This window comes from Equus przewalskii, chromosome 18 (genome assembly GCF_037783145.1).
Source record: "Equus przewalskii isolate Varuska chromosome 18, EquPr2, whole genome shotgun sequence".
Lineage (NCBI taxonomy): Eukaryota > Metazoa > Chordata > Mammalia > Perissodactyla > Equidae > Equus > Equus przewalskii.
The window spans coordinates 3,108,252-3,132,208 of NC_091848.1; the positions used below are offsets into that span (position 1 = coordinate 3,108,252).

A 23,957-nucleotide genomic window follows, 5' to 3' on the forward strand; every position below is an offset into this window, starting at 1 on the left:
AATTTTGCTCAGAATATAAATTGCACTTTGCTTTTTTTCAACAGTGAATTTAGTAAAAATCCCCATATTGTAAGTTTTGTTGGAAATCAGGTAACTATAAGAAGAGCTGATGGCTCCCTGGTTCACATCAGCATATCACCGTATCCTGCCATTCTCCATGAGTATGTAAGCAGTTCTAAATGGGAAGATGCTGTAAGACTTTGTCGCTTTGTTAAGGTACCTTAAATTTCAGATCCATATTTGTTTATTGTTTATTAGTTTGCTCAATATCTTCGTGCAAAATGAGAAATGCTAACAGCTAAGAGCTGGAAAAATTACAAAATGGGATCACATTTTTTTTAATCAGTGAAGACATGAGTGATACAGGGGGGTAGACGTTGCTGTGTGATTTATTCTCTGAAGTAGTTTTAATTTAAGTGAGTTGTTTTCCCATACTGGCACATATAAAAATCTCCTGTGAAACTTTTTTTATAAGTCAGATTCCCAAGCTCTCCCCCTCTCCCCTCCAGACATTCTAATTTATTAGATCTGGGGTGATGCTAGGCGTATTTTTTAAGTTCCTTAGATGGTTTGTACAGCCAAGGTTAAGAACCTATACTTTAGGTCAGCATTTCCCAACTTGGTGAATCCAGTATTTTCCAAACATATTTGACCACAGAACTGTTCTATTTTACATTGGTTAACATCCCTTAGAATACACATTTGTGAAATGACTTTCAGATGCCTTTCCTTACAATGGGTTGTTGGTGGCAATTTGGTATATTAGCATTGTCTGAGAACCTCACTATTTCTCTGGTTCCCGGTAAGTTACATTCTTTCACATCTCATCAAAAAGCTGGAGAGTTTATAACTTTGAGTTACCGTAAAAGTATATCATAAATTCAAAAATAAATCTTTGGTAATTAGAAATGAAAATTTTCAAAACAATTTTATTCAAAAGCGGTTCTCTATGTGTTATTATTTTAACGAAGTGCCACAGTGAAATTTCCACATTATTAATTTATTAAATTATTAGTTTTTCCAGTGCCATGCTCAGTAATTTTTTATTTTTCATTAAAATAGAATTTTATTATATTTTAAATCACTGTTTAAGGCAGTTCAGCTATGTAGTTAAAATAGTTGTTCTTTTCTTTCACTTTAGGAACAAACCATGTGGGCTTGCCTAGCTGCTATGGCAGTTGCTAATCGAGATATGACTACTGCAGAAATAGCCTACGCAGCAATTGGTGAAGTAAATAATATTTACTTATGTGTATATGTTGTGTGTTTTTTCTTACCATAATTTATTGTATTTCTTTTACTATCCACTTCAAATTTTTTTTTTAGATTGATAAGGTTCAATACATCAATTTTATAAAAGATCTTCCATCTAAAGAATCAAAAATGGCCCACATATTAATGTTTAGTGGGAACATGCAGGAAGCTGAAATAATACTTCTTCAGGCTGGTCTTGTTTATCAAGCCATCCAGATCAATATTAATCTCTACAACTGGGAAAGGTAATAAAAATATTTTTCATCAATTCTAAAACCTGACTGATCTTAATGTATTCTTCTGTCTACCACTTAGTAAATTACATTTTCCACTGTACTTAATAGTTTTATAATATCACTGAAGAATTTATTCCCATTTGTATTTGTGAATAGTTTGCAATTAAAGGTTCATGCCTTCTTTCAACTTGTCATTGATTGGTAGTTGGAGTGTGAAGAAGAAAAGAGAGTCTAGGAAGTCTCCCAAATTTCTGATTTCACTAATTAGATCGTGGTATTAATATTAGCAGATTTGGAAGGGCATATAATGAGTCAGTTTTAGGCATGTTGGATTTGAACTATTTGTGAAGAAATATGTGATAATATGTAGTTGATTAATGGAGCTGGAGCTCATGAGGAATTTGAACTGGAGATGTAGATTAAGGAGTCGTCAGCAAATGAATAGTAGTTGAAGCCAGAAGAGTGGATGCAATTGCCTGTGGGATGTATGGCATAGAAGACATTAAAGACATTTATGGGATGGGTGAAAGAAGAAATATCCGCTGAAAGGTTGAGATAAAGCAGTCAGACAAGCAGAGAGAAGGGCCAAGAGAGATTTGTGATGCTAAGGAAGAAAGATGAAAGCATTTGTAATGAGGAGTGGTCAGTAGTAACTTTCCCCCAGCATAAGGCTTTGGGACAGATTGCTTTCTGAGACAGAGTGGCATGCTGCTCTTCTCCCTGACATATTAGGTTTCTCTACTCATTCTCTCAGGTATGTATCTCAGTGAACAAGGTTGTAGTGCTTATAGACACCTGAACTTACTATGTTATAAAATTGACATGCTTACGTTTCCACATTCAGAATGTCTTTTATCATTTTTCTCTGGACTCAAAAATGACCCATAAATCTTCCAATTATAGGCCTCTTATTTCTAGTTCCCTTAGATTAGAATTTTTATAGATATCCTATTTCTGTCTTTCCATTGAATAGAAGTAACAAAAATGACAGATGGTTAATTTTGTTATTGACATACTGTAGTCTCTTTATTTATGCACTAATGATCTAGACACTTCATACAATTCAGCCACTCTGTTTCTTTCCTTTATTTATATAAATTCATTGTCATTGTTTAGCTGTACAAAGGATCATGAAACATGTCTTTGGTTTTATAAACATGAATAAGCCATTGTCCTTGTCCTCAATTTATTCAGAATTCATAAAATTTAAAGTAACTAGTCTGGAAAGAGATAGTATGAATAATATTTTTTGAACTCTATATTAAATAACTAATAGAAAGTTGTATATACTGTTACCAAGCTATGAGTTCTATGAGAAAGAGGGAAGAATATAGCATATTTATAACCAGTATTTTTGAGAAAATATTTATGTTGGCACTTGCAGCTTAGCCTCTGCTCCTCCCCAAGGGGTGGTGGGTGGCACTCATGATCTGAGACTTCAGGAAACACAGCAGTGCCAGCAACCCAGCCGTCAACTTCTCCCCAGGCAGCAGCAACCCAAGACTTTCCAAAAGCAAGAGCTGCATCCAAAACACAGATATTCCAGCAGGGATGGTGGTTCCCTGACCTGAGGTTTCAAAAAGTGCATGGGAGAGAGAGATGAGAGGCAGCAGGAGCAGCAGCTTCACTCGTGGCTCAGCCCCTGCCCCTCCCCCAGCAGTAGCGGGTGGCACCCGCAACCTGATGCTTCAGGACTCACAGCAGTACCTGTGACCCATCCCTTAATGGCGGCACTCCTGACACCAGCCCTACCAGCAGCAGGGGCTGCACACAAGACCCCGGGACTTGTTCACTGGCAGCAACACCCATGAACCGAGTGCCTCTGGTAATGGTACTGCCAGCACCCCCAGATAACCTGGGAGCAGCAGCACAGGTGGTGCACGGGGCAGCAGCACCCGAGCCCATGGAGAGCCCACAGAGAGCCAGTGGAGAAACACGAGACCCAGGCGACCCTGGAAGCAGCAGAGGTGCTTGCAGCCTGTGACCCCAGTGGCGACACCCACAACTGCGGGGACGTCATAAGCAGCAAGGCAGCAGCAACCTCGCAGGCACAAGCAGCACAAGAGGGCATTGACGATGCCTCTGGCAGAGGCAGTGGAGGGTGGAAACTGCAGGCTCTGAAATGCAAGCAGAAGCAGCTCAGAATCAAAGTAACCAAAGCCGTGCCCAAAGAAGAAAGGTGGGTACCACCATGAATGTGCTGGCGGGGGATGAACTCATCACCCACCATGAGGAAGCACAGCAACACACAAAACAGAAGTAAAACGACAACCCTCTAGAGACCAAACTGGAAATCACAGAAGATTGCGATCTAACTGACAGAGAGTTCAAAATAGCTGTCATGAAGAAACTCAGTGAGTTACAAGAAAACTCAGAAAGACAGTTCAGTGAGCTCAGGAATAAAATCAACAGAAGGAGCACTTCACCAAAGAGACTGAAACTAAAAAAACCCCAGAAATTCTGGAGATAAAGAACACAATTAATGAGATGAAAAAAACTAGAAAGCATTGGAAATATAGCAGACCATATGGAAGAAGGGATTCGCAAGCTTGAAGACAGATCTAGAAATGATTCAGGTGGAAGAGGAGAAAGAACTAAGATTTTTTTTAAATGAAGAAAACGGAGAAATATCCAACTCAGGAAAAGCAACATAAGGACAATGGGTATCCCAGAAGGAGAAGAGTGGGAGAAAGGAGCAGAGAGTTTATTCAAAGAAATAACAGCTGAGAACTTCCCAAAACTGGGGAAGGAACTGGATATACAAGTCCATAAAGCTAATAGAACCCCTAATTATCTCAATGCAAAAAGACCTTCTTCAAGGCACTTTACATTAAAACTGCCAAAAGTCAACAACAAAGGAGGAATATTAAGAGCAGCCAGAGAAAATAGCATACAAAGGAACCCCCACCAGGCTATCAGCAGATTTCTCAGCAGAAACTCTACAGGCCAGGACAGAGTGGAATGATATATTCAAAATATTGAAAGATAAAAACTGTCAGCCAAGAATACCCTGTCCAGCAAAGTTATCCTTCAGATATGGAGGAGGAATAAAGGCTTTCCCAGACAAACAAAAGCTGAGGGACCTCATCGCCACTAGGCCTGCCATATAAGAAATGTTGGAAGGAGTCCTCTTACCTGAAACAAAAAGGCAAAAGCTTATGCAGCTTTGAGCAAGTGATCAACAGACAGCGAGAATCAGAAAATTGAGCTCTCTATGAGAATAGGTAAGTAAACACTTAATTATAACATAAAGGCAAAGAAAGCATCAAAAATAAGTAAAACCACAACAAACTCACAACATAAAAAAGGATAATTTGTGACAACAAAAACATGGAAGGAAAAGGACAGAACCTGCATAGGCTGATGGAGATAAGATGCTATTAGCAGAAAAGGACTATCTCATCTATGAGATCTTTTATACAAGCCTCATGGTAAGTACAAAACAAAAATATCAGAGGAGAGTCACAAATCACAGAAAAAGAGGAAACTGAGAAATGCATCACAGAAAACCAACAGACTGAAATGGCAGACAGAAATACAAGGAAAAAGAAACAATGGGAATATAGAAAAACCGAAAACAAAAGATAAAATAACAGTATTAAGGTCTCATATATCAATAATCAATGTAAACATAAATGGATTGAACTGCCCAGTCAAAAGACTCAGAGTAGCTGGATGGATTGAAAAACAAGACCCAACAATATGCTGCCTCCAGGAGCCCCATCTCAGCTCTAAAGACAAACATAGGCTCAGAGTGAAGGGATGGAAGATGATACTCTAAGTAAATGGCAACCAAAAGAAAGTGGATGTAGCCATACTTACATCAGACAAAATAGACTTCAAGCCCAAAAAAGATAATGAGACAAAGTGGACATTATATAATGATAAAAGGGACATTCGCCCAAGAAGACATAACACTTATCAATATGTGCACCTAACATAGAAGCACCAAAGTATATAAAGCAACTATTAATAGACCTAAAGGGGGAAATTGACAGCAACACAGTAATAGCAGGGGACTTTAACACCCCACTTACATCAATGCATAGATCATCCAGACAGAAAGTCAACAAGGAGACATTGGGCTCAAAGGAAACACTGGAGCAGGTGAACTTAATAGGTATGTATATAACATTCCATCCCAAAGTAGCAAAATACTCATTCTTCTTAACTGCACATGGAACAGTCCCAAAGATAGACCATATGTTGGGAAACAAAACAAGTCTCAATAAATTTAATAAGATTGAAATCATATCAAGCATCTTTTCCTACCACAATGGTAGAAATCAACTACAAGAAGAGAGCTGGAAAAGTAATAAATATGTGGAGACTAAACAACATGCTACTCAACAACTATTGGATCAATGAAGAAATAAAGCAAGAAATCAAAAAACGCCTGGAGACAAATGAAAATGAAAACACAACGTACCGAAACTTATGGGATGCAGCAAAATCAGGACTAAACGGGAAATACATAGCAATACAGGCCTATCTTAAGAAACAAGAAAAATATCAAATAAGCAATCTAACACTATACCTAAAAGAACTAGAAAAAGAAGAGCAAATGAAGCCCAAAGTCAGTACAGGGGAGGAAATAATAAAAATCAGTGCAAAAATAAATGAAATAGAGACTAAAAAGACAATAGAAAGGATCAATGAAACTAAGAATTCGTTCTTTGAAAAGATAAACAAAATTGACAGACCTCTAGATAGATTCACTAAGAACAACGACAGAGGGCTCAAATAAATAAAATCAGAAATGAAAGAGAAGAAATTGCAACAGATATGACAGAAATATGAAGGATTATAAGAGAATACTGTGAACAGATATATGCCAACAAATTGGATAATCTAGAAGAAATGGATAAATTCTTCGAATTATACAACCTTCCAAAACTGAATCAAGAAGACATAGAGAATCTGGACAGATCAGTAGTAAGGAGATCAAAACAGTAATTGAAAACCTCCCAAACAAAAGTCCAGGAGCAGACAGCTTCCCCGGTGAATTCTATCAAACATTCAAAGAAATTTTAATACCGATCCTTCTCAAACTCTTCCAAAAACTTAAAGAGGAGGGGATGCTTCCTAACTCGTCCTGTGAGGCCAACATTACCCTGATACCAAAACCAGACGGGGGCAACAGAAAAAAAGAAATTACAGCCAATATCACTGATGAACATCAATGCAAAAACCCTCAACAAAATATTAGGAAATCAAATACAGCAATGCATTAAAAGGATCATACACCATGATCAAGTGGGATTTATTCCAGGGATGCAGGGATGGTTCAACATCCTCAAATCAATCAGCGTGATACACCACAGTAACAAAATGAAGAATAAAAATCACCTGATTATCTCAATAGATGCAGAGAAAGCATTCGACAAGATACAGCATCCATTTATGATAAAAACTCTAAATAAAATAGGTATAGAAGAAAAATACCTCAACATAATAAAGGCCATATATGAGAAACACACAGCTAACATCATACTCAATGGTAAAACCTGAAAGCTATCCCTCTAAGAACAGGAACCAGACAAGGATGCCCACTTTTGCCACTCTTACTTAACATAGTATTGGAAGTTTTAGCCAGAGCAATTAGGCAAGTAAAAGAAATAAAAGGGATCCAAAGTGGAAAGGAAGAAGTAAAATTGTCACTATTTGCAGATGACATGAGTCTATATATAGAACCCCCTAAAGAATCCACAAAAAGACTATTAGAAATAAATAACAAACACAGTAAAGTTGCAGGGTACAAAATCAACACACAAATATCAGTTGCATTTCTATACACTAATAATGAACTAGCAGAAAGAGAAATCAAGAATATAATCCCACTTATAATCACAGCAAAAAGAATAAAATAACTAGGAATAAATTGAACCAAGGAAGTGAAAGACTTATACATTGAAAATTATAAAACATTGTTGAAAGAAATCAAAGAAGACAAAGAAATGGAGAGAGATTCCATGCTCATAAATTGGAAGAACTAACTTAAAGTGTCCATACTTCCTAAAGCAATCTACAGATTCAATGCAATCTCTATCAAAGCCCCAATTACATTTTTCTTGGAAATAGAACAAAGAATCCTAAAATTTATATGGAACAACAAAAGACCCCACATAGCCAAAGCAATCTTGAGAAAAAAAGAACAAAGCTGAAGGTATCACACTCCCTGATTTCAAAATATACTACAAAGCTATAGTAATCAAAACAGCATGGTACTGTTAGAAAAACAGACACACAGGTCAATGGAACAGAATTGAGAGCCCAGAAATAAACCCACACATCTATGGACAGCTAATCTCTGACAAAGGAGCCAAGAACATACAGTGGAGAAAGGAAAGTCTCTTCAAGAAATGGTGATGGGAAAACTGGACAGCCACATGCAAAAGAATGAAAGTAAACCATTATTTTACACCATACACAAAAATTAACTCAAAAGAGATTAAAGACTTGAATGTAAGATCTGAGTCCATAAAACTCCTGGAAGAAAACGTAGGCTATACTCTTTGACATAGGTTGTAGCAGTATCTTTTTGAATGTCATATTCTCCTCAGGCAAAGGAAACAAAAGAAAAAATAAACAAATGGGACTACATCAAACTAAAAGTCTGCATGGCAAAGGAAGCCATCAACAAAATGACTGGACAACCCACCAACTTGGAGAAGATATTGCAAATCATATATCCAATAAGGGGTTAATATCCAAAATATGTAAAGATTTCATAAAGCTAAACAACTCAATCAAAAAATGAGCAAAGAATATGAACACACATTTTTCCAAAGAAGATATACAGATGGCCAACAGGCACATGAAAAGATGTTCAACATCACAAATTATTAGGGTAATACAAATCAAAACTACAATGAGATATTACACACATACACACGTATAGAAAATGGCTATAATTAAGCAGACGGAAATAACAAGTGTTGGAGAGGATGTGGAGAAAGGGGAACTCTCATACACTGCTGGAATATAAATTGGTGCAGCCACTGTGGAAAACAGTATGGAGATTCCTCAAAAAATTAAGAATAGAACTACCGTATCATCCAGCTATTCCGCTGCTGGGTATTTATCCAAAGAACATGCAAACACTAATTCAAAAAGATATATGCACCCCTGTGTTCATTGCAGCATTATTCACAATAGCCAAGACTTGGAAGCAACCTAAGTGCCCATCAATGGATGAATGGATAAAGAAGATGTGGTATATATACACAACAGAATACTACTCAGCCATGAAAAAAGACATCATGTCATTTGTGACAACATGGATGGACCTTGAGGGTATTACACTAAGCGAAATAAGTCATACAGAGAAAGACAACTACCATATGACTTCACTCCTATGTGGAAAATAAACTCATGGGTAAGGAGAACAGGTTAGTGGTTACTAGAAGAGAAAAGGGTTGGGGGAGGGTGAAAGGAGTAAAGGGGTGCATGTGTATGATGATGGATAAAAACTAGACTTTCGGTGGTGAACACGGTGCAGTCTATATAGAAGTTGAAATACAATGATGTACAACTGCAATTTATATAATGTTATAAACCAAAGTGACTTTAATAGGAAAAAAAAAGAGGAATGCGGGCTTTGGAATCAGACCTGGGTTTGATTTCTGGTTCTGCACTTAACCAGGTCTGTAATCTTGGACAGGTTACTAAGGCTCTATAAGCCTCAGTTGTTACATTTAAAATAGTGATAATAACAAAAGCCTCATGTTTATGGCAGGATTAAATGAAATGGTGTGTGGAAATCTCTTAGCATACTGCCTGACACAGAGTAAGCCTTCACTAAATGATAGCTATTATTCGTATTTTAAATATTTTTTGAGTGTCTCTTGTGCCAGGTTTGAGGCACTGGGGATACAGCAGTGAATAAAATGGACAAAGTTCTGTGATGACAATTCTGGTTCTAAATGGTGTAGCTAAGATAAAAATGTAGAAGTAACATGGATAGATAGTTGGATCCAATATAAGAATCAACTCATGACAGCATAATCCAAAGAACGACCTGCTTAGAGAGTAGAATAATCCCCGTCTGCGAACATATTCAAACATAGGATGAATGATAAAATTATGTGATCGATTAATTAGTTAATTGCTAGACATCTTGCATGCCTGTCTATATAGACAATGGTCTTTTTAAAAAGATTGTATATTTTCTTCACATGTATTTCCCTTTTTTTCTAGGAGTGAGTATGTAATTATTCTCATAAATTAATACTTGCAGAACTGGCTTATATTATCAAATAGTGTTTTTCCTTTTCTTAACTTTGAGTGTTGTGCACATTCCAGGAAAGGCTGGCAGGGCTTGAGTGTCTGTGTCTGTCGGCACATTTGGTATCTGTGTAGACCGAAGCTCTACTTGGTGGTAGATTTTTTGTATGTGGGAGGGGTGGGATGGTGATTAAGCTGTCTGACAATTTGGATTTGTTGAATTTTCGTTGCCTTTATCTGTCCACTTCATGAAGTCCAGCAGGGAGTGGGATGTACAGGTGTGAAACCAGGAAAGGTCCTAGATGCTGAGGGAAGCCACTGAGGGAATTACCAGGCTCTAGGAGTAGTTGAGGCTGTGAGGATGGCTAAGATGACCTACGAGGATTTAAAGAATGAAAAGGCAGAGGGAGTGCAGCAGGCAGATGTCTCCTGGAATCCAACATTTAATGGTCTAGTTTAAGAGGAGAATTCATCAGAGAAGATCAGGAGGGCACAGAAAGATGGGAATTTAAAAACTGTTTATTATGGAAAATTTCAAACATATACAAAAGTAGAGAGAATAGTGTAATGAATCCCCATGTGCCATCACTCAGCTTCAACAGTGATGTATAATCTCTACCCCTCCTCCACCCCTCCCCTGCCAGTTTTAGAGCAGATCTCAGACATCATATCATTTTACCTGTAAATATTTCGGTATGTATCTCAAAGTTTTTTTAAAATCTAGCCACAATACCATAGTCACACTTTAAAAAGTTAACAATAATTCTCTTGTGTTCTTATTTCTCTGATTGTCTCATAAATGTTTTGCTTTGTTTGAGGATCCAAAAAAGATCCATACATTGTGATTGGTTGATATGTTCTTAAGTTTTTTTTAATCTATAGTGTCCTTTTCTTTTTGTGTTTTCTTGCAATTTTCCCATTGCAGAAACTGCCTATAGGATTTCCAATAGGCTGGACTTTGGTGCTTGCATCTTTGTGGTGTCATTTAACATGTCCCTCTGCCCCTTGAATTAGCTATAAATTGGTGTTGAATCTAGAAACCTGATTAGATTTAGGCTTAAATTTTTTTTTGTTTAAAGATTGGCACCTGAGCTAACAACTCTTGCCAACCTTCTTCTTTTCTTTCTGCTTTTTCTCCCCAAATCCCCCCTGTACATAGTTGTATATTTTAGTTGTGGGTCCTTCTAGTTGTGGCACATGGGATGCCGCCTCAGCGTGGCCTGATGAGCGGTGCCACGTCCACACTCAGGATCCAAACCAGCGAAACCCTGGGCCCCTGCAGTGGAGCTCGTGAACTTAACCGCTCAGCCACAAGGCCGGCCCCTAGGCTTAACTTTTTTTTTTCCCTTTTGGTAAGGCTCCCTCTGAGGTAGTGTTGTCTATATTTCCATAATGACTGGTTGTCTATCTTTTTGTGATGTTAGCAGCCGTTGATGATCATTGCCCAGATCCATTAATTAATTATGGTGATATTCTAGAATTCTAGAAGGATAAAATTTAAGTATTGGATGAAAAATATATTAGATTGCTTTTAAGATCCCTGAATTTCAATATTCGTTTAAATCCTTTAGAAGAGAACAGATTTTATTTTGTTGACATGTGTTATTCCGTTTGAGAAGCACAGTCTTGCTGGTTTGTGCTTCTGTCATTCATATTTGAATTTGAAAATTGCCTGCAACCTACTAAGATGCAGCCCTTGGAGACCTGTAGGTAAGCGAGTTATCTGCTTGGCGTTCACTTGGGCATTTGGTGGTAGTCTGTTCTCAAAAACTGGAATTAAAAGAGGTAGAAACTAGAAACTCCAGGTATACATATTGATCCTTTATGTAAGTATTAATAAAAATAATTTCTCTACTTCTGCCGGTTATATAAAGTGATTTTGCTTCATTCAAGTTATGTAAAAAATCATATTTTGAAGTTATAGCATCTTTGTATATAACTTGTTTCTATTTAAATCAGAGAAGGTACATGGATTTATTCCAGTGTCACATTTGTTTGGTTGCCAAATAGCCATTTTAAAGCTAAAGACATACTGTTCCCATAACCCTTACACAATCTGGAGTGAATTCCCTCCTCACTGTGGTAAGGAGATATTTCTTAGCCAGTGTGTGGTTCTAGAGAACATTTAAAATAGTGCATATCATTTGAATGTTTACCTTTAGCCATTGCTCTTCAATCAGATAATGAATACATATTTGATAATAATAGCTGTAGTGATAGATGATACTTAGTATCCAGTATCTAAATGCAGTATTAGACATCATATTCTATCCTTTCTATATAATTTCTCTCTATATTATACAATCCTTTGATGTTCCATAACAAAATATCTCTTTGGAATTTTCGAAAAGCCCCAACTGAGAATAGATGCTTATGTACTCCCCACTGAGACTACCTCTAGTTTTAGCACTCAAGAACTCCTTCCCCCATCACATACAATCATAAAGAAAGAATGGGAAACGGAATTTCTAAGGTGCCAAAGAATATTTCACAGGAGTGTCCACTCACACATGCACCATGGAAGCAGAACCTTAGGGACACGTAGGGGGCGATAGGCAAAAGGGTTAGAAGGATTAAGGCATCTTTACTTCTATTTCTCATCTTTGGAGCCTCTATGAATTGTTTTCTGCCTTCTCTTTTCTTCCACTTTTGTTCCTCTGTATTCCAGTACCTCTATATTCTTGTCTGTGTATCCTCTTTTTCTCTGAAAGACTTAAAGTCACAGAGGAATGAGGGAAACTTGTGGGGCATTTGTGATGGGTAGCAAATACTGGCCCTTAGATTTGGCAATATGGTTTATATGTATATATTTTTTATAAGAAATCACTGCTGAATTTTGGCAATATAATTTGTATAATCTGTGACTTAATTCATTTATTTTTCATTTTAAGTCTGTAATCTCTCTCTCAATTGTCTATCAATTGTCAATTAAGACACAGAGCATATCTAAAATACTTTTTAAAGTGACCTTAGGTCAAAACAAAGCATGCTAAGAAGGAAACAGATTTTCCTGCTGAAGAGTCGTATGTTGCAAAAATCTAGTCAGTAGTCAGTCTTGTCTAACACAACAGATTTATAATAGCTGGCTCTGATAAATCGTGACTGGCCTATTCAGAAGTTGTATGTCATATTAGAAAGCAAGAGAACTTGAGAAATACTGTACTTGACTATAATGATGGCCGTTTCCCATACTTTAAAACAAGATGACAGAGGACAGTGTAGGAGAGCTATACGCTACTGGATTGCTTCTGACTCAACTAATGTGAGTTATGCCCAGGATTACGGGCTGAGATGCTGTCCAAATCCTACATACAAAAATAGGCCTGGAACTGAGGATTAATCCTTTAATTTCTCTCCAAATTATCAATATGTAGATTTTGTGTCTTTGCTTATACTACTGATTTCAGCAATTCGTTTAGTTCTCATCGATTTAAATAAAATATTACCTTAAAAATAATAAAAGATATCAGTATTTGAGTATTGAACAGAATAAATTTGCTGTAGCCTTAGAAAAATGATTAAGATAGTTGAACCACTTACCATGGGGGTAAGTTCATTCACTTGAATTTCATTATGATTTCAATGAATTTTTCAGTGAACATTTACGATATATATACTCTGTAGTACTCACCAAAGAGAGAGGAAACCCAGATCTCCCTTCAGTAAATGTATAGGTTAGTGGAGGAAACAGACTCATAAATATAATAATTATAATATACTGTAACCAGTGCTTTAATACTAGTATGTATAAAATGTTATGGAGCACAGTCATTTATTTCTACAAGGGGAGCTGGTGAGGGAGAAGAGATTGTGTTTCATCTGTACCTTGCAGGGTAAATAGGACTTGGCGAGATGGATGAGGTGGGGCCTGATGTCCCATGCTGAGGGATGAGTGCAGGGAACAACCTGGACCACTTGTCCCTCCTCTCACCCCAAAACCCGACTGCCCGTAAAGGCTAATCTAAGCAATGCTGATAATCTGTTTCATTTCTCATTATAGGGCACTTGAATTGGCTGTAAAATACAAAACACATGTTGATACAGTTCTTGCTTACCGTCAAAAGTTTTTGGAGACATTTGGTAAACAGGAAACTAATAAACGATACGTGCAGTATGGGGAAGGCGTAAGTATTATACAGTATTTTATAATAATGTATATGTTTTGTAAGTAAATATAATAGTCATCTTAATGAGATAAAATTTGAATAATTTGTACCATAATCTCTGAAAAAAATTACTTTTTCGCTTTTGATGTTGTAGGCTTATTTTGACTATATAGTTATATTAATAAATTTTTTTTCTGCAGTCTTACAGCCAAGTTTTGATTAACTCCAGTCTGTTTTCATCATATTCAATTTGTGTTAAGTTTGGGTACTAATTGATATTTGTAGATAAACAATATAAATGGCTGGGATAAACGCTTTTAGCTCCTGAATTTTGTCTTCTATCAGCTTCCCCCTCTGCTCCAGGGGAGATATATAAACACAAAGGGCATTGGCCAGAAATAGATACTTTGTCTCTTTGCAGAATTAGAGAGCTTGGTTGCACCTCAAGAGGGGCCTAGCCTCGGTAAACTTCACCAGCTAGAACCAAAGAAGGCTAACACTTTGCCTCTCAAATTTCTACCAGAATCTCACATTTTGTCAATTCAGTTAGAATAAAGGCATTCCATTACATATCAACTCACAAGGAGAGCCAGAACAAGAGAGTTTGCCCAAGTGCCTAAAGCAGAACTGATTGTGGCCACCTGCTCAGATATTTCTACGCTCAGACTGCAGAAAGAGAGTTCACCTCTAGCCATGTAGATCCAAGAGACTTGTAATCCCAAAGTAGGGCCAACCTTGCTCCCAGCTCTGTGAACCAGTTGATTTCCTTAGCCTTTTATTCATTCAGAAAATATCTATGAGTGCTCACTCTGGGCCAGGTACTACGCTGGGTGTTGAATCAGATGTGGCTTCTGTCTTTGTGGAACCTATAGACTGTGTGGGATTCTCCTCCTTGCGGATAGAATACAGTGGAATGTCCTGCTGCATCCTAGGGGGCAGGATAAAGTAGAGGAACCTTGGGAAGAGGAAAGAAAGTAGGAAGAAGGCACCTACAGCTCCTACTTAAAGCCAGCAGTAGCCGTTGACCATATGATTAGAAAAACTCAGTCTTTCCCCTACTGTGTAGGGAAAAAAACAGTTCTTCTCTACTATGAGTCTTTCACCGTGAGTCTCTTTTACTATTCGCACAAAACGCTTCACTTCAAGTCAACTTCCCAGGGAGGCCTTCTCTGATCACGATATTTGAAATACAACGCCCACCCACCTCCATCTTCACCCCTGGCACTCACTCGCTTCCTTCCTTGGTTCCAAAACTCTTACCACTTCTGACATAATATATATATAATTATCATTATCATGTCATTATCTATCATATATATATTCTGACATTATATATATATGTCTTCCACTATTACTTGTCTTTGTTTGTCTCTCTATGAAGACGGGGACTTCTGTCTTTTTGTTTATTGCTTAATCCATGCACCTAGAACAATCCTTGGCATATGGTAACACTACATATTTATTGAATGAGTAATTGCATCATATAGAGAAGGTATATGGGTTGAGGAATGAAAACACTTGCTGGTGGTGTTAGTGAGAAGTTTATGAAGCATAGTGGGAACACAGACACATTACAGGGGCCTGGGGAGAGAATGAGAGTCAGGAATGAGAAGAATGAGGGCGGTAGCTTGCAGGGAGACAGAATAGAGAGGGAAGGATGATGAGGAGCAGCCAGTGAAGAGAGGGAATTGAATATGTAAATCATAATTGAAGGCGTATATTCTAGAGGAGTCAAAGAAGATGGAATTGAGGACTTCATGTGAAGAAGTTGTCCTGAGACAGAAAGGAAAGAGACAAGGATGGCACATATGTAGGTAACTTTGTGTGAGGAAGGAAATCAAGTGAATTCATGCCTGATGGCCACGGTATTCTCTGTAAAGTAGGAAGCTGATTCCAGCTGAGAATAAGCGAGATGGGGTAGAGGATGGAGAGCCATTTGGTATGATTTTGAAATTACTTCTGTGTGAATGAGAATTTACTAGGAACTAAAATAAGAAGTAGCAAGTAGTATTGACACTCCCTCTAATAGAAAGGATGTGTTTTAGGGTAGAAGTCACTTGACAGCTTGAGTACATCCTTATCTAAAACCCACAACTGAAAGTACTCTATTACAATGACTAAATTATCAGTAGAATATTGTTCTAAAACTGGATAAATGCCAAAGTGAAAGTGAAACATTTATTCTCGGTGGAATAGCTGTCCCCTGACACCCTCAGTTATACTACAGGTAAGTAATATAGATGTCATCAGTCCACTTGATGGACTTCTGCTGCAACAGAGCAACAGTTGTTCAGTGTACCGTTAATATATGGTTTATTGTGATTGATTCGAGAAACACGCGTAAGTCAATTTAAGGCTGGAAGAAGGCCAAGGCGTTCATCAGGTTTTGTCTTTCTCTTTGCAAATGTTTTGTTAGACATAGAACTGACTGTTTTGCCATTTAAAAAATATGAAGTTCTGGCCTGATTGAAAAATGAGTCTTCCAAATAATCTAATGTTTGCTCTGCCTTTCTCTGAGCTGTCACTTGCATTTTAGCACAGACATTCATCTTCTGTGAGTAAGAGGGAGTCTTTTAATTCATCCATCTCATATATTTTAGACAAGTATATGGAATTATTGTTTTTTAAAAAGTGACCAAAAATATCCACAAATTACTTCATAGAGATTTACATAAAGGATATTAGAATAAAAAAGAACCAAATACTTAATTTCATCAGCTTCCAACACAAAATAAAAGAGGCATGAAGTCCTGTTAAGGTTAAATTAATCTCTCAGTTACTTAAGATGAGTCTGTTCAAGCAGCAAGTCGTACCTCAGTCTGGTTTATTCCCACTTACTCCACTCCACTCCCCTCCCTGGAGGTAGACGCGATTCCCTTTTGCCTCAGTCTCAGGAGTTTGGGTTTATTACATAGTAAATCAGAGTTAGTTTAATCTAGGACCCAATTTTTGCCCTGTTTTGCCTGAGAGGACATAGATTCCTAAGTGAGTGAACTCCAAATTATTTTAAACAGTAGAATGCTTTTTCCTAAGGGAATTTCTCATAGACCTCGGGGCAGAGTCCATTTCTAACACAAGTCTAACGAGCTTAGGGAAGGGGCAGGGCTAGACTGGCAGGGGCAGAGGAGCTGCGTCATGGGTCAAAAGGAAGCAGACGGATAAAAATGATATCACTTTTCAGTTAGTCTTTTTATGTGTCTCCCAGCTTTGCTTTCCAGCTGCTTCCTTGAATATTTTTTCATCGTTGTCTTCACCACCACCATGTCTTTATATTACTTTGAGAGTTGTTGCACAGGGGTTGCTTTTGCAGAATATGCTCAGGGGGAGGAAAGGCTCCCTATCTTTCCTCGTAGCTAGGCGTCTGATGGGAATCTCGGTAAATAAGTGGTCTGGAGCTGACCCATGTGAAACATGGCGTGGTGGCCAGAGCCCCGTGCATTTCCCTCTTTTTGGAGGAGAGCAGCCCACCTTCTCTCCTCTGTCCCGGAGGCGCTGTTTAGCTGTGCCTTTTATAAAATTGCTACAACTAGATTTTGGTCTTTTGAATCACAGTGAGAGTCTTTGCTTTCTATTGTGATAATTGTTCTATTTGATCTTATTCTTAAACCTTTTTTTTTTTTTTTGAGGATTGATTCTTAGCTTTGCTTTAATGTCTTTTTCTCTAATGTTTTGGGAGTCATACAGTCTATTTTTGCTTACTCTTGTTTACCTTGGGCTAAATAGAAATGTCGTATACTATATACGCATGTTTTTCCTTTCTTTGATTGCAGCTCCAGATAGACTGGGAGAAGATCAAAGCCAAAATTGAGATGGAAGTTGCTAAAGAACGAGAACGATCATCAAGTAACCAGTCCAGTCAGAATACAGGTCTGAAGCACTAATGTACTCACCTTTAAGAAGGTCTACCTTTTGAGGCTAATTCTGATTAACCAAGGATAAGCATGTTTTCGTTGCTAAAGAAAAAGGCAAAATCTTTAAGTATAAGCACTTACTGTATATTTAATACTAAAAGTATATTCAGAAAGACTAAGCACAAAATCATTGACATAATTTCATCTTTTATATTTTTCAGTCCAATAATTAGCAAAATAGTCCTATATATTTATGATCCACCTGTGTATGTTGCTTACATTCCTGTGTTTTACCTGTTATTTTATCCCTGAATCTTCAGCAGGAATAAATATTAATGCTGATAATAAAACATTGGACTCTTTAACATGTTGCTATCATTAATTTCTATTTCACCTCTAAATCATAAAGTGCTCCAAAACTTTAGTTATACAACAAAAATACGTGAGGATGAATTTATGAAAATATATAACGATACATGTACTTGTACACCAATGTTCATAGCAGTGTTATTTGCAGCAGTAAAAAGGTGGACAAAAAAGTTATCTGTCAACAGATGAATGGATAAACAAAGCGTTATACACATACAGTGGAATGTTATTCAGCCTCAAAAAGGAATGAAATTCTGACACATGCTACAAAATGGATGAACCTTGAAAATATTATGCTAAGTGAAATAAGCCAGACACAAAAGGTCAGATATTGTGTGATTCCACTTAGATGAGAGACCTACATCAGGCAAGTTCACTGAGGCAGAAAGAACAGTGGTTGCCAGGGGCTGGCGGGAGGGCACACGAGGAGCCAGTGTCTCACAAGTTCGGGATTCCTGTTTGGGATGAACGACTTCTGGGAGTGGAGAGAGGGGCTGCTTGCACAGCATTGTGAATGTCCTTTATGCCACTGAACTGTACGCTTAAAAATGGTTAAAATGGTAAATTTTCTATATATTTTACCATAATTTTAGAAATATATCTAGAATGGGCAAGAAAGCCTCATTCATCTTCTGGCTTGAGAATGTTCAGGCGCTAGGCCCTGGAGTCTGAATTTGTGAAAATCTCCTTAAATGACAAACCTGTTTGATTAGCCTTAATTCAGTATGTCCCCAAATTATTATTACCACAAAAGCTTTTTAACATTAACACAAGTACTCCTTAGAAAGTCTTCCGCGACGCCGTTTTTTGAAAATGGTATACTGGTGAATGGATATATGCATATGCATGAGAAACTGGTTACTTCTCTCACCTCCATTTTAATTAATATATCTAGGTTTTGATTATGAAAGTGTTCCTGTCTTTTCAACATACTCCTTTTCTTTTCTGGAGTGTTGTAATATTCTGTTCTTCATCCAGATGCTGGGTATGAGGGTGTGTTCTGTTTGTGAAATACTATTGAGCAGTTTACTTATAAGTTGTACCTACAAGTTTATATATGTTTTCTATATTATGTTATATTTCAATAAAAAGTTTAGAAAGAAAAATGGTTAAAAGGGTAAATTTTATATTATGTTTATTTTACTACAATTCAAAAAGTCAAAAAATATAATGAAATACACCTACATTCTAACAACAGTTCTCTGACACCAACCAGGTGTCCTACAGTTCAGTTCAATTCTCACATTAAGTACCCAGAGTTAGTGTCAAGTCCCACAAGGTAAAGGACAAGATCCCCAACTAGACTGCCCAACCGCAAGCAGGGACCCCAGGATACCCATACTTCTGTCTGACTTGGCTGCAAATTTGGGGGTTCCTACAGTCCCCCTTTAGGTTTGATAATTTGCTAGAATGACTCACTGAACTCGTTAAAATGCTTTACTTTCAATTACAACTTTATTGTAAAGGATACAACTTGGGAACAGACAAATGGAAGAGAAGCACAGAGCAAGGTCTAGGAAAAATGAGAGGTCTGGGGGAAAGTGGGGAGACACAGTTTCCATGCCGTCTCCTGTGAAATCCAGGCACATCATCCTCCCAGCTGCCACTGTGTTTACCAATCAGGAAGCTTCCCCAGGCCTTGCTGTCCTGAACTCTTTATTTATTTATTATTTTTTTAATTAATTTTTTTTTTTGAGGAAGATTAGCCCTGAGCTAACTACTGCCAATCCTCCTCTTTTTGCTGAGGAAGACTGGCCCTGAGCTAACATCCGTGCCCATCTTCCTCTACTTTACACGTGGGATGCCTATCACAGCATAGCGTGCCAAGTGGTGCCATGTCCACACCCGGGATCCGAACCAGCGAACCCCGGGCCACCGAGAAGTGGAACGTGCACACTTAACTGCTGTGCCACCAAGCCAGCCCCTGTCCTGAACTTTATATCAGGGTTTTATTACATAGGCACAAATCACTGGCTCTGTGACTGAGTTCCAGTCCCCTTCCTCTTCCTGGAGGTCAGGTGGCTGAAAGTTTTAGCCCTCTAATTATGTAGTTTCCTGGTGACCAGCCCTCATCCTGCAGCCGGCTAGCCCCACAACACACACACACACACACCCCAAGAGCCACTCATTAGCGTAACAAAGATACTCCTATCACTCAGGAAATTGCAAGGGTTATCTCAAGACCAGATATATTCTTTATTATATCATAGGCTACCCCCTGGTTTTTAACCACGGGATCTTTTATACCAAAAGGAACATACTTGACTGAGCATAACAGGTACAGCAACATTTGGAGGAGTCAGTGTGGGGCAAGGATAGAAAGCTATTAAACTCAATTTCCCAATCCATTTGACCATCAGTATCAGCGTTATAATCTTTCCAACAATGCCAGTGTTTTAGCATATCACGTTATGGTAGATATAACCTGAAAAATAGGAGTCAGAAGATACTGGCACATCGCTAGAGTCCCATGCAGTCTCTAAGAGTTAGTCCAATCCATCATCATATCGTGTGGCCAGCATGTGTCTCAGGGCGAGGACACTTCGGTTTTCAGGCTTCCATTCGGTCTTGTCAGGTTCCAAAAGGAGTGGTCTCAGCACTCTGTGGCTTTACACTTTCAGGCATCTGGCATAATTGAGCTAAGAGACAATACAATCTTTTGCTCTGAGCCTCTTTCTAAGCATTACTAGTGGAATTCTCTCACTGTATAACCCATTTATTCACTCCTTTACCCTTGGGTGCTATTCCTTCTCTCCATTTGCACCCAAACCTGTTCACCTTTGGAAGGGATGTGAGGTTGGGCCACCGTGAGGGTCTAGACTGCTGCAGCAGTGAAAGGCTAGCAAGTGCCCCCTCCGTCCGCTCCCATTCATATGGGGTGGGCTCACATAGGTACAGAATTAGTGGGCTATTGCTGCCAGTAGGCAAGATAACTGTAGTCGTTGTTAGCCCCAGTATTACCAGATGGAGTGAAAGTACAACCCACTCCATCAGGCCCTGAGGAATTCTGACATAATTTTTAAATTATGGCAGATTTTAAAACAGTTATAGTTTGTTGCTTAGGAATGATCCCTGCTTCCAGCAATGTAGTTGCAGTCTTGGTCCAGGGACCACTGCATCAGGTAGAAGGAAAGAGAAAGTGGAGGTGGTGTGGAAAAGAAAGAAAAAAGTATACTTGTCATACCAACATCCTCCTCTGTGGAAAGAAGTGTATAGTTATGCCAGCATCCTCCCCACATCCTCTATTCCGCATTTCCACTGGAAATGCAGAGGAATCTATCCAGTGGGGACCCCCTCCATGTAGTGCTCCCTCATGTTGAGTGTGAGTACACACTTGTGAACTCGTAGACCAGTTCTTCATGCTTGTGTTCCCTCTCCCTTCCTTTTATGTGACCACTCTTTAATTGCCCATTCCAATTCTTTATCAAACTATTACTCTGAGGAAGATCTCTCTCTGCCATCGTCGGACATGATGGTCTGTAAAGCGTGTTCCTCAGCCTAAAGAGATGTGCCTCAGGGGTCCAGATGGGTATGGAATCTTCTGTTCCAGTTCTTTTATACTGTGCTGAGCGTTTGCATCAACACTGGGTAAGCAAAGCCCAGTCCAGAGTCAGCGTGTATTCCTGTGAGGACCCACCTGTAGTTCGCCCGTGACTAGCAGCGTCAGTCTGACTTGTAGCTCTGTGCAGGCGCTTTCCCCAGGGAATCTCCCCATAGCCATCTGCAGTCTCTTGCTGGCAGACACAACAGTTCTTGTTGGCATTTTGTGCCTCAGAGGACCCAAGAGGAGTATGTCTAGTTTGAGCCCATCTCTGCATTACTGCAGCCCCCAACATCCACTCATTTCATGGACCCAGGCGGCCACCTCAAGTGAGCGCATTGGGGTATCTGCTCATCAGTTCTAATCACCCTTTGGTGCTGAGAAGGGTTCTTCTGATGGGCACTGACATGGCTCTTTACTGCACCCCTCAGATTCCCATGGTGATGTCCACAGGGCCGTGTCCCACAGGGCTTTCCTTCAATGGGCCAGTCTTCCGTTGCTCTTCTGCCTGACCTTGTGAGCATGCCTTTGGCCTGCACCTCAGAATAGGTAAAATTCCAAACACAGGGTAAACAGCATGCAACACAGCTCACCAAGCTAACTTTGTTTTACCTTTTTCGATCAGAGCGGGGCCCTTCCAACCAGAATGCTGTCTGTTCGTGTTGAAACTGCCGTCCATAAACCAAGCAGCTGTTCGGTGGTCGCTGGAGAGCTGTGGATAGGGCACCCTCCAAGTGCTGATAGAATCCTGCAGCTCCTCCCACGGTTCCAAAGCCAGGCCTGGGGAGAAGCGTCCCCCTGCTCGTGAGTGCACTGTGTGACTCCATGCGTCCCCTGGCAGTGTGTTCCGGCACAAACAGTTTCCGTTTTATTACGGGGCCCTCCTGGGCACTGCCCTCCTCATTAGAGCCTTTCTGCAACATCACCCAAGGCAGAATGGGTATTTCAGGCATCGAGGTTCTTTTATGTCCTTCAGCCACAGGGGCAGTTTCAATGAATGCTGGTGACAAGCTAGTCATTGCCCTTCTGATGGAAATTCTCTTGTCCAAAGTTCCAGTAGTTGTCACTGGGAAGTGCACAGGCTTTTGCCGTAAGCTCCAGTCCACACTCCGCATAGGACTATTATACAGAGAATTGTCCATACCAGCGCTCCAGCCTCTATTCTATAGTGTTTGGGTATAGTGTGTGGGCTTGGGAAACCGTACTCATTCTTTAGCGTATCTCATAGATCCGGCTTGAAGGAAGGATTTACGTGCCTTCTGTTTTATAGCACTGCATAGGGGCAATGTTCTCCAGTCACAGTATCCATTCTCATAATACATTCGGGTGAAAGAGTTATAACCACTTCACATAAACCTTCTCCAAATATACTGGTTTTTGTCCAGACTGTCACCTTAATGCCATCAACTCTTGTATCTCTATATCCTCTCAGTATATTTGTGGCTCCCATTAGGACTTTACCAGCAGATTTGAGTACAGCAATGTGTCGGGCTCCCAGGTCAAACCGTTCTGGAAACTTCACCCCCTAACCATTTTACTCACTTATGTACATAAGGCTTTTGGTCCCCAGTGAGGGGTTGAGCCACGAGGCTGAGGCCCTTTTGTCAATTGTCATCTTGATTAATTTCCCTTACTGTCGCTTAGGCGTTTTCAGGATGAGTTTCTTGTAATCTTTGCCTTCCACTTTTTAAAATTCCTCCAAATTGGGATAAATAAAGCAGACTTTTGGGGAGACCTTTAATGTTGGAGGTCCAGCAGGAGGACCCAAATTTCAATAATGCTGTGTTAAGACTTCTGTTTCAACCTCAACAATGTCCATTTTATTCATCCTGTTTCTTAATAACCATCTAAAGATTTCCACCCCACTGGATTCTCCCATCCCATCAAGTCCCTTGATTCTCCCATCTGTCTCTCCCCATTTTCTTGTTACTTTAATGTTCTTGGTATTTGTAAGACCCATATGAGGTAACTGAGGGAGCAAATCTGATAAGGCTTCTTAGACTGCTGTTCAGTTTTGCAACAGTAAGGTTATGTGGGGTGCCCATGGAAAGGGGGCCTCCTTAATCATAGCATTTACCATGACCTGGGTAACAAGCACGTTCGTGGATGAAGGTCCCAATCATCATAAAGCCAGTCCCACATGGTTTGTGTAGAAAGCACATCAGCTGCTTGATCTGGGGTGTTCCACTTGGCATTGATAGAGGGCGTTGGAACGTCCTCCTTCTGCGGGGAAACACACGTACCAGTGGCTTTCATTCAGTCCACCGGGCTGGCTGTTCCCTTCAGATGAACCTGCTGTGAGTGTAAATCATGTTTAGCCATCCATGACCTTTCCATCCTGAGCCATGGGGCCTGGGTCAACTCAAACATGCTC

At 39.3% G+C, this 23,957-nt stretch overlaps 1 protein-coding gene across 21 annotated transcripts in view; it reads left to right on the forward strand.

Moving 5' to 3' along the window:
* Positions 1–18,038, forward strand: part of IFT80 (intraflagellar transport 80) — a 139,968-nt gene extending 121,930 nt beyond the window's left edge. For all 21 annotated transcript variants that reach the window (XM_070582984.1, XM_070582988.1, XM_070582996.1 and 18 more), the window contains 5 exons: positions 45–216; positions 1,142–1,231; positions 1,327–1,499; positions 13,717–13,840; positions 17,593–18,038. In XM_070582984.1, coding sequence (XP_070439085.1) covers positions 45–216; positions 1,142–1,231; positions 1,327–1,499; positions 13,717–13,840; positions 17,593–17,703 — 670 coding nt within the window. In that variant the 3' untranslated portion in view covers positions 17,704–18,038. The remainder of the gene's footprint in view (positions 1–44; positions 217–1,141; positions 1,232–1,326; positions 1,500–13,716; positions 13,841–17,592) is intronic.
* The last annotated feature ends 5,919 nt before the right edge of the window (positions 18,039–23,957 follow it).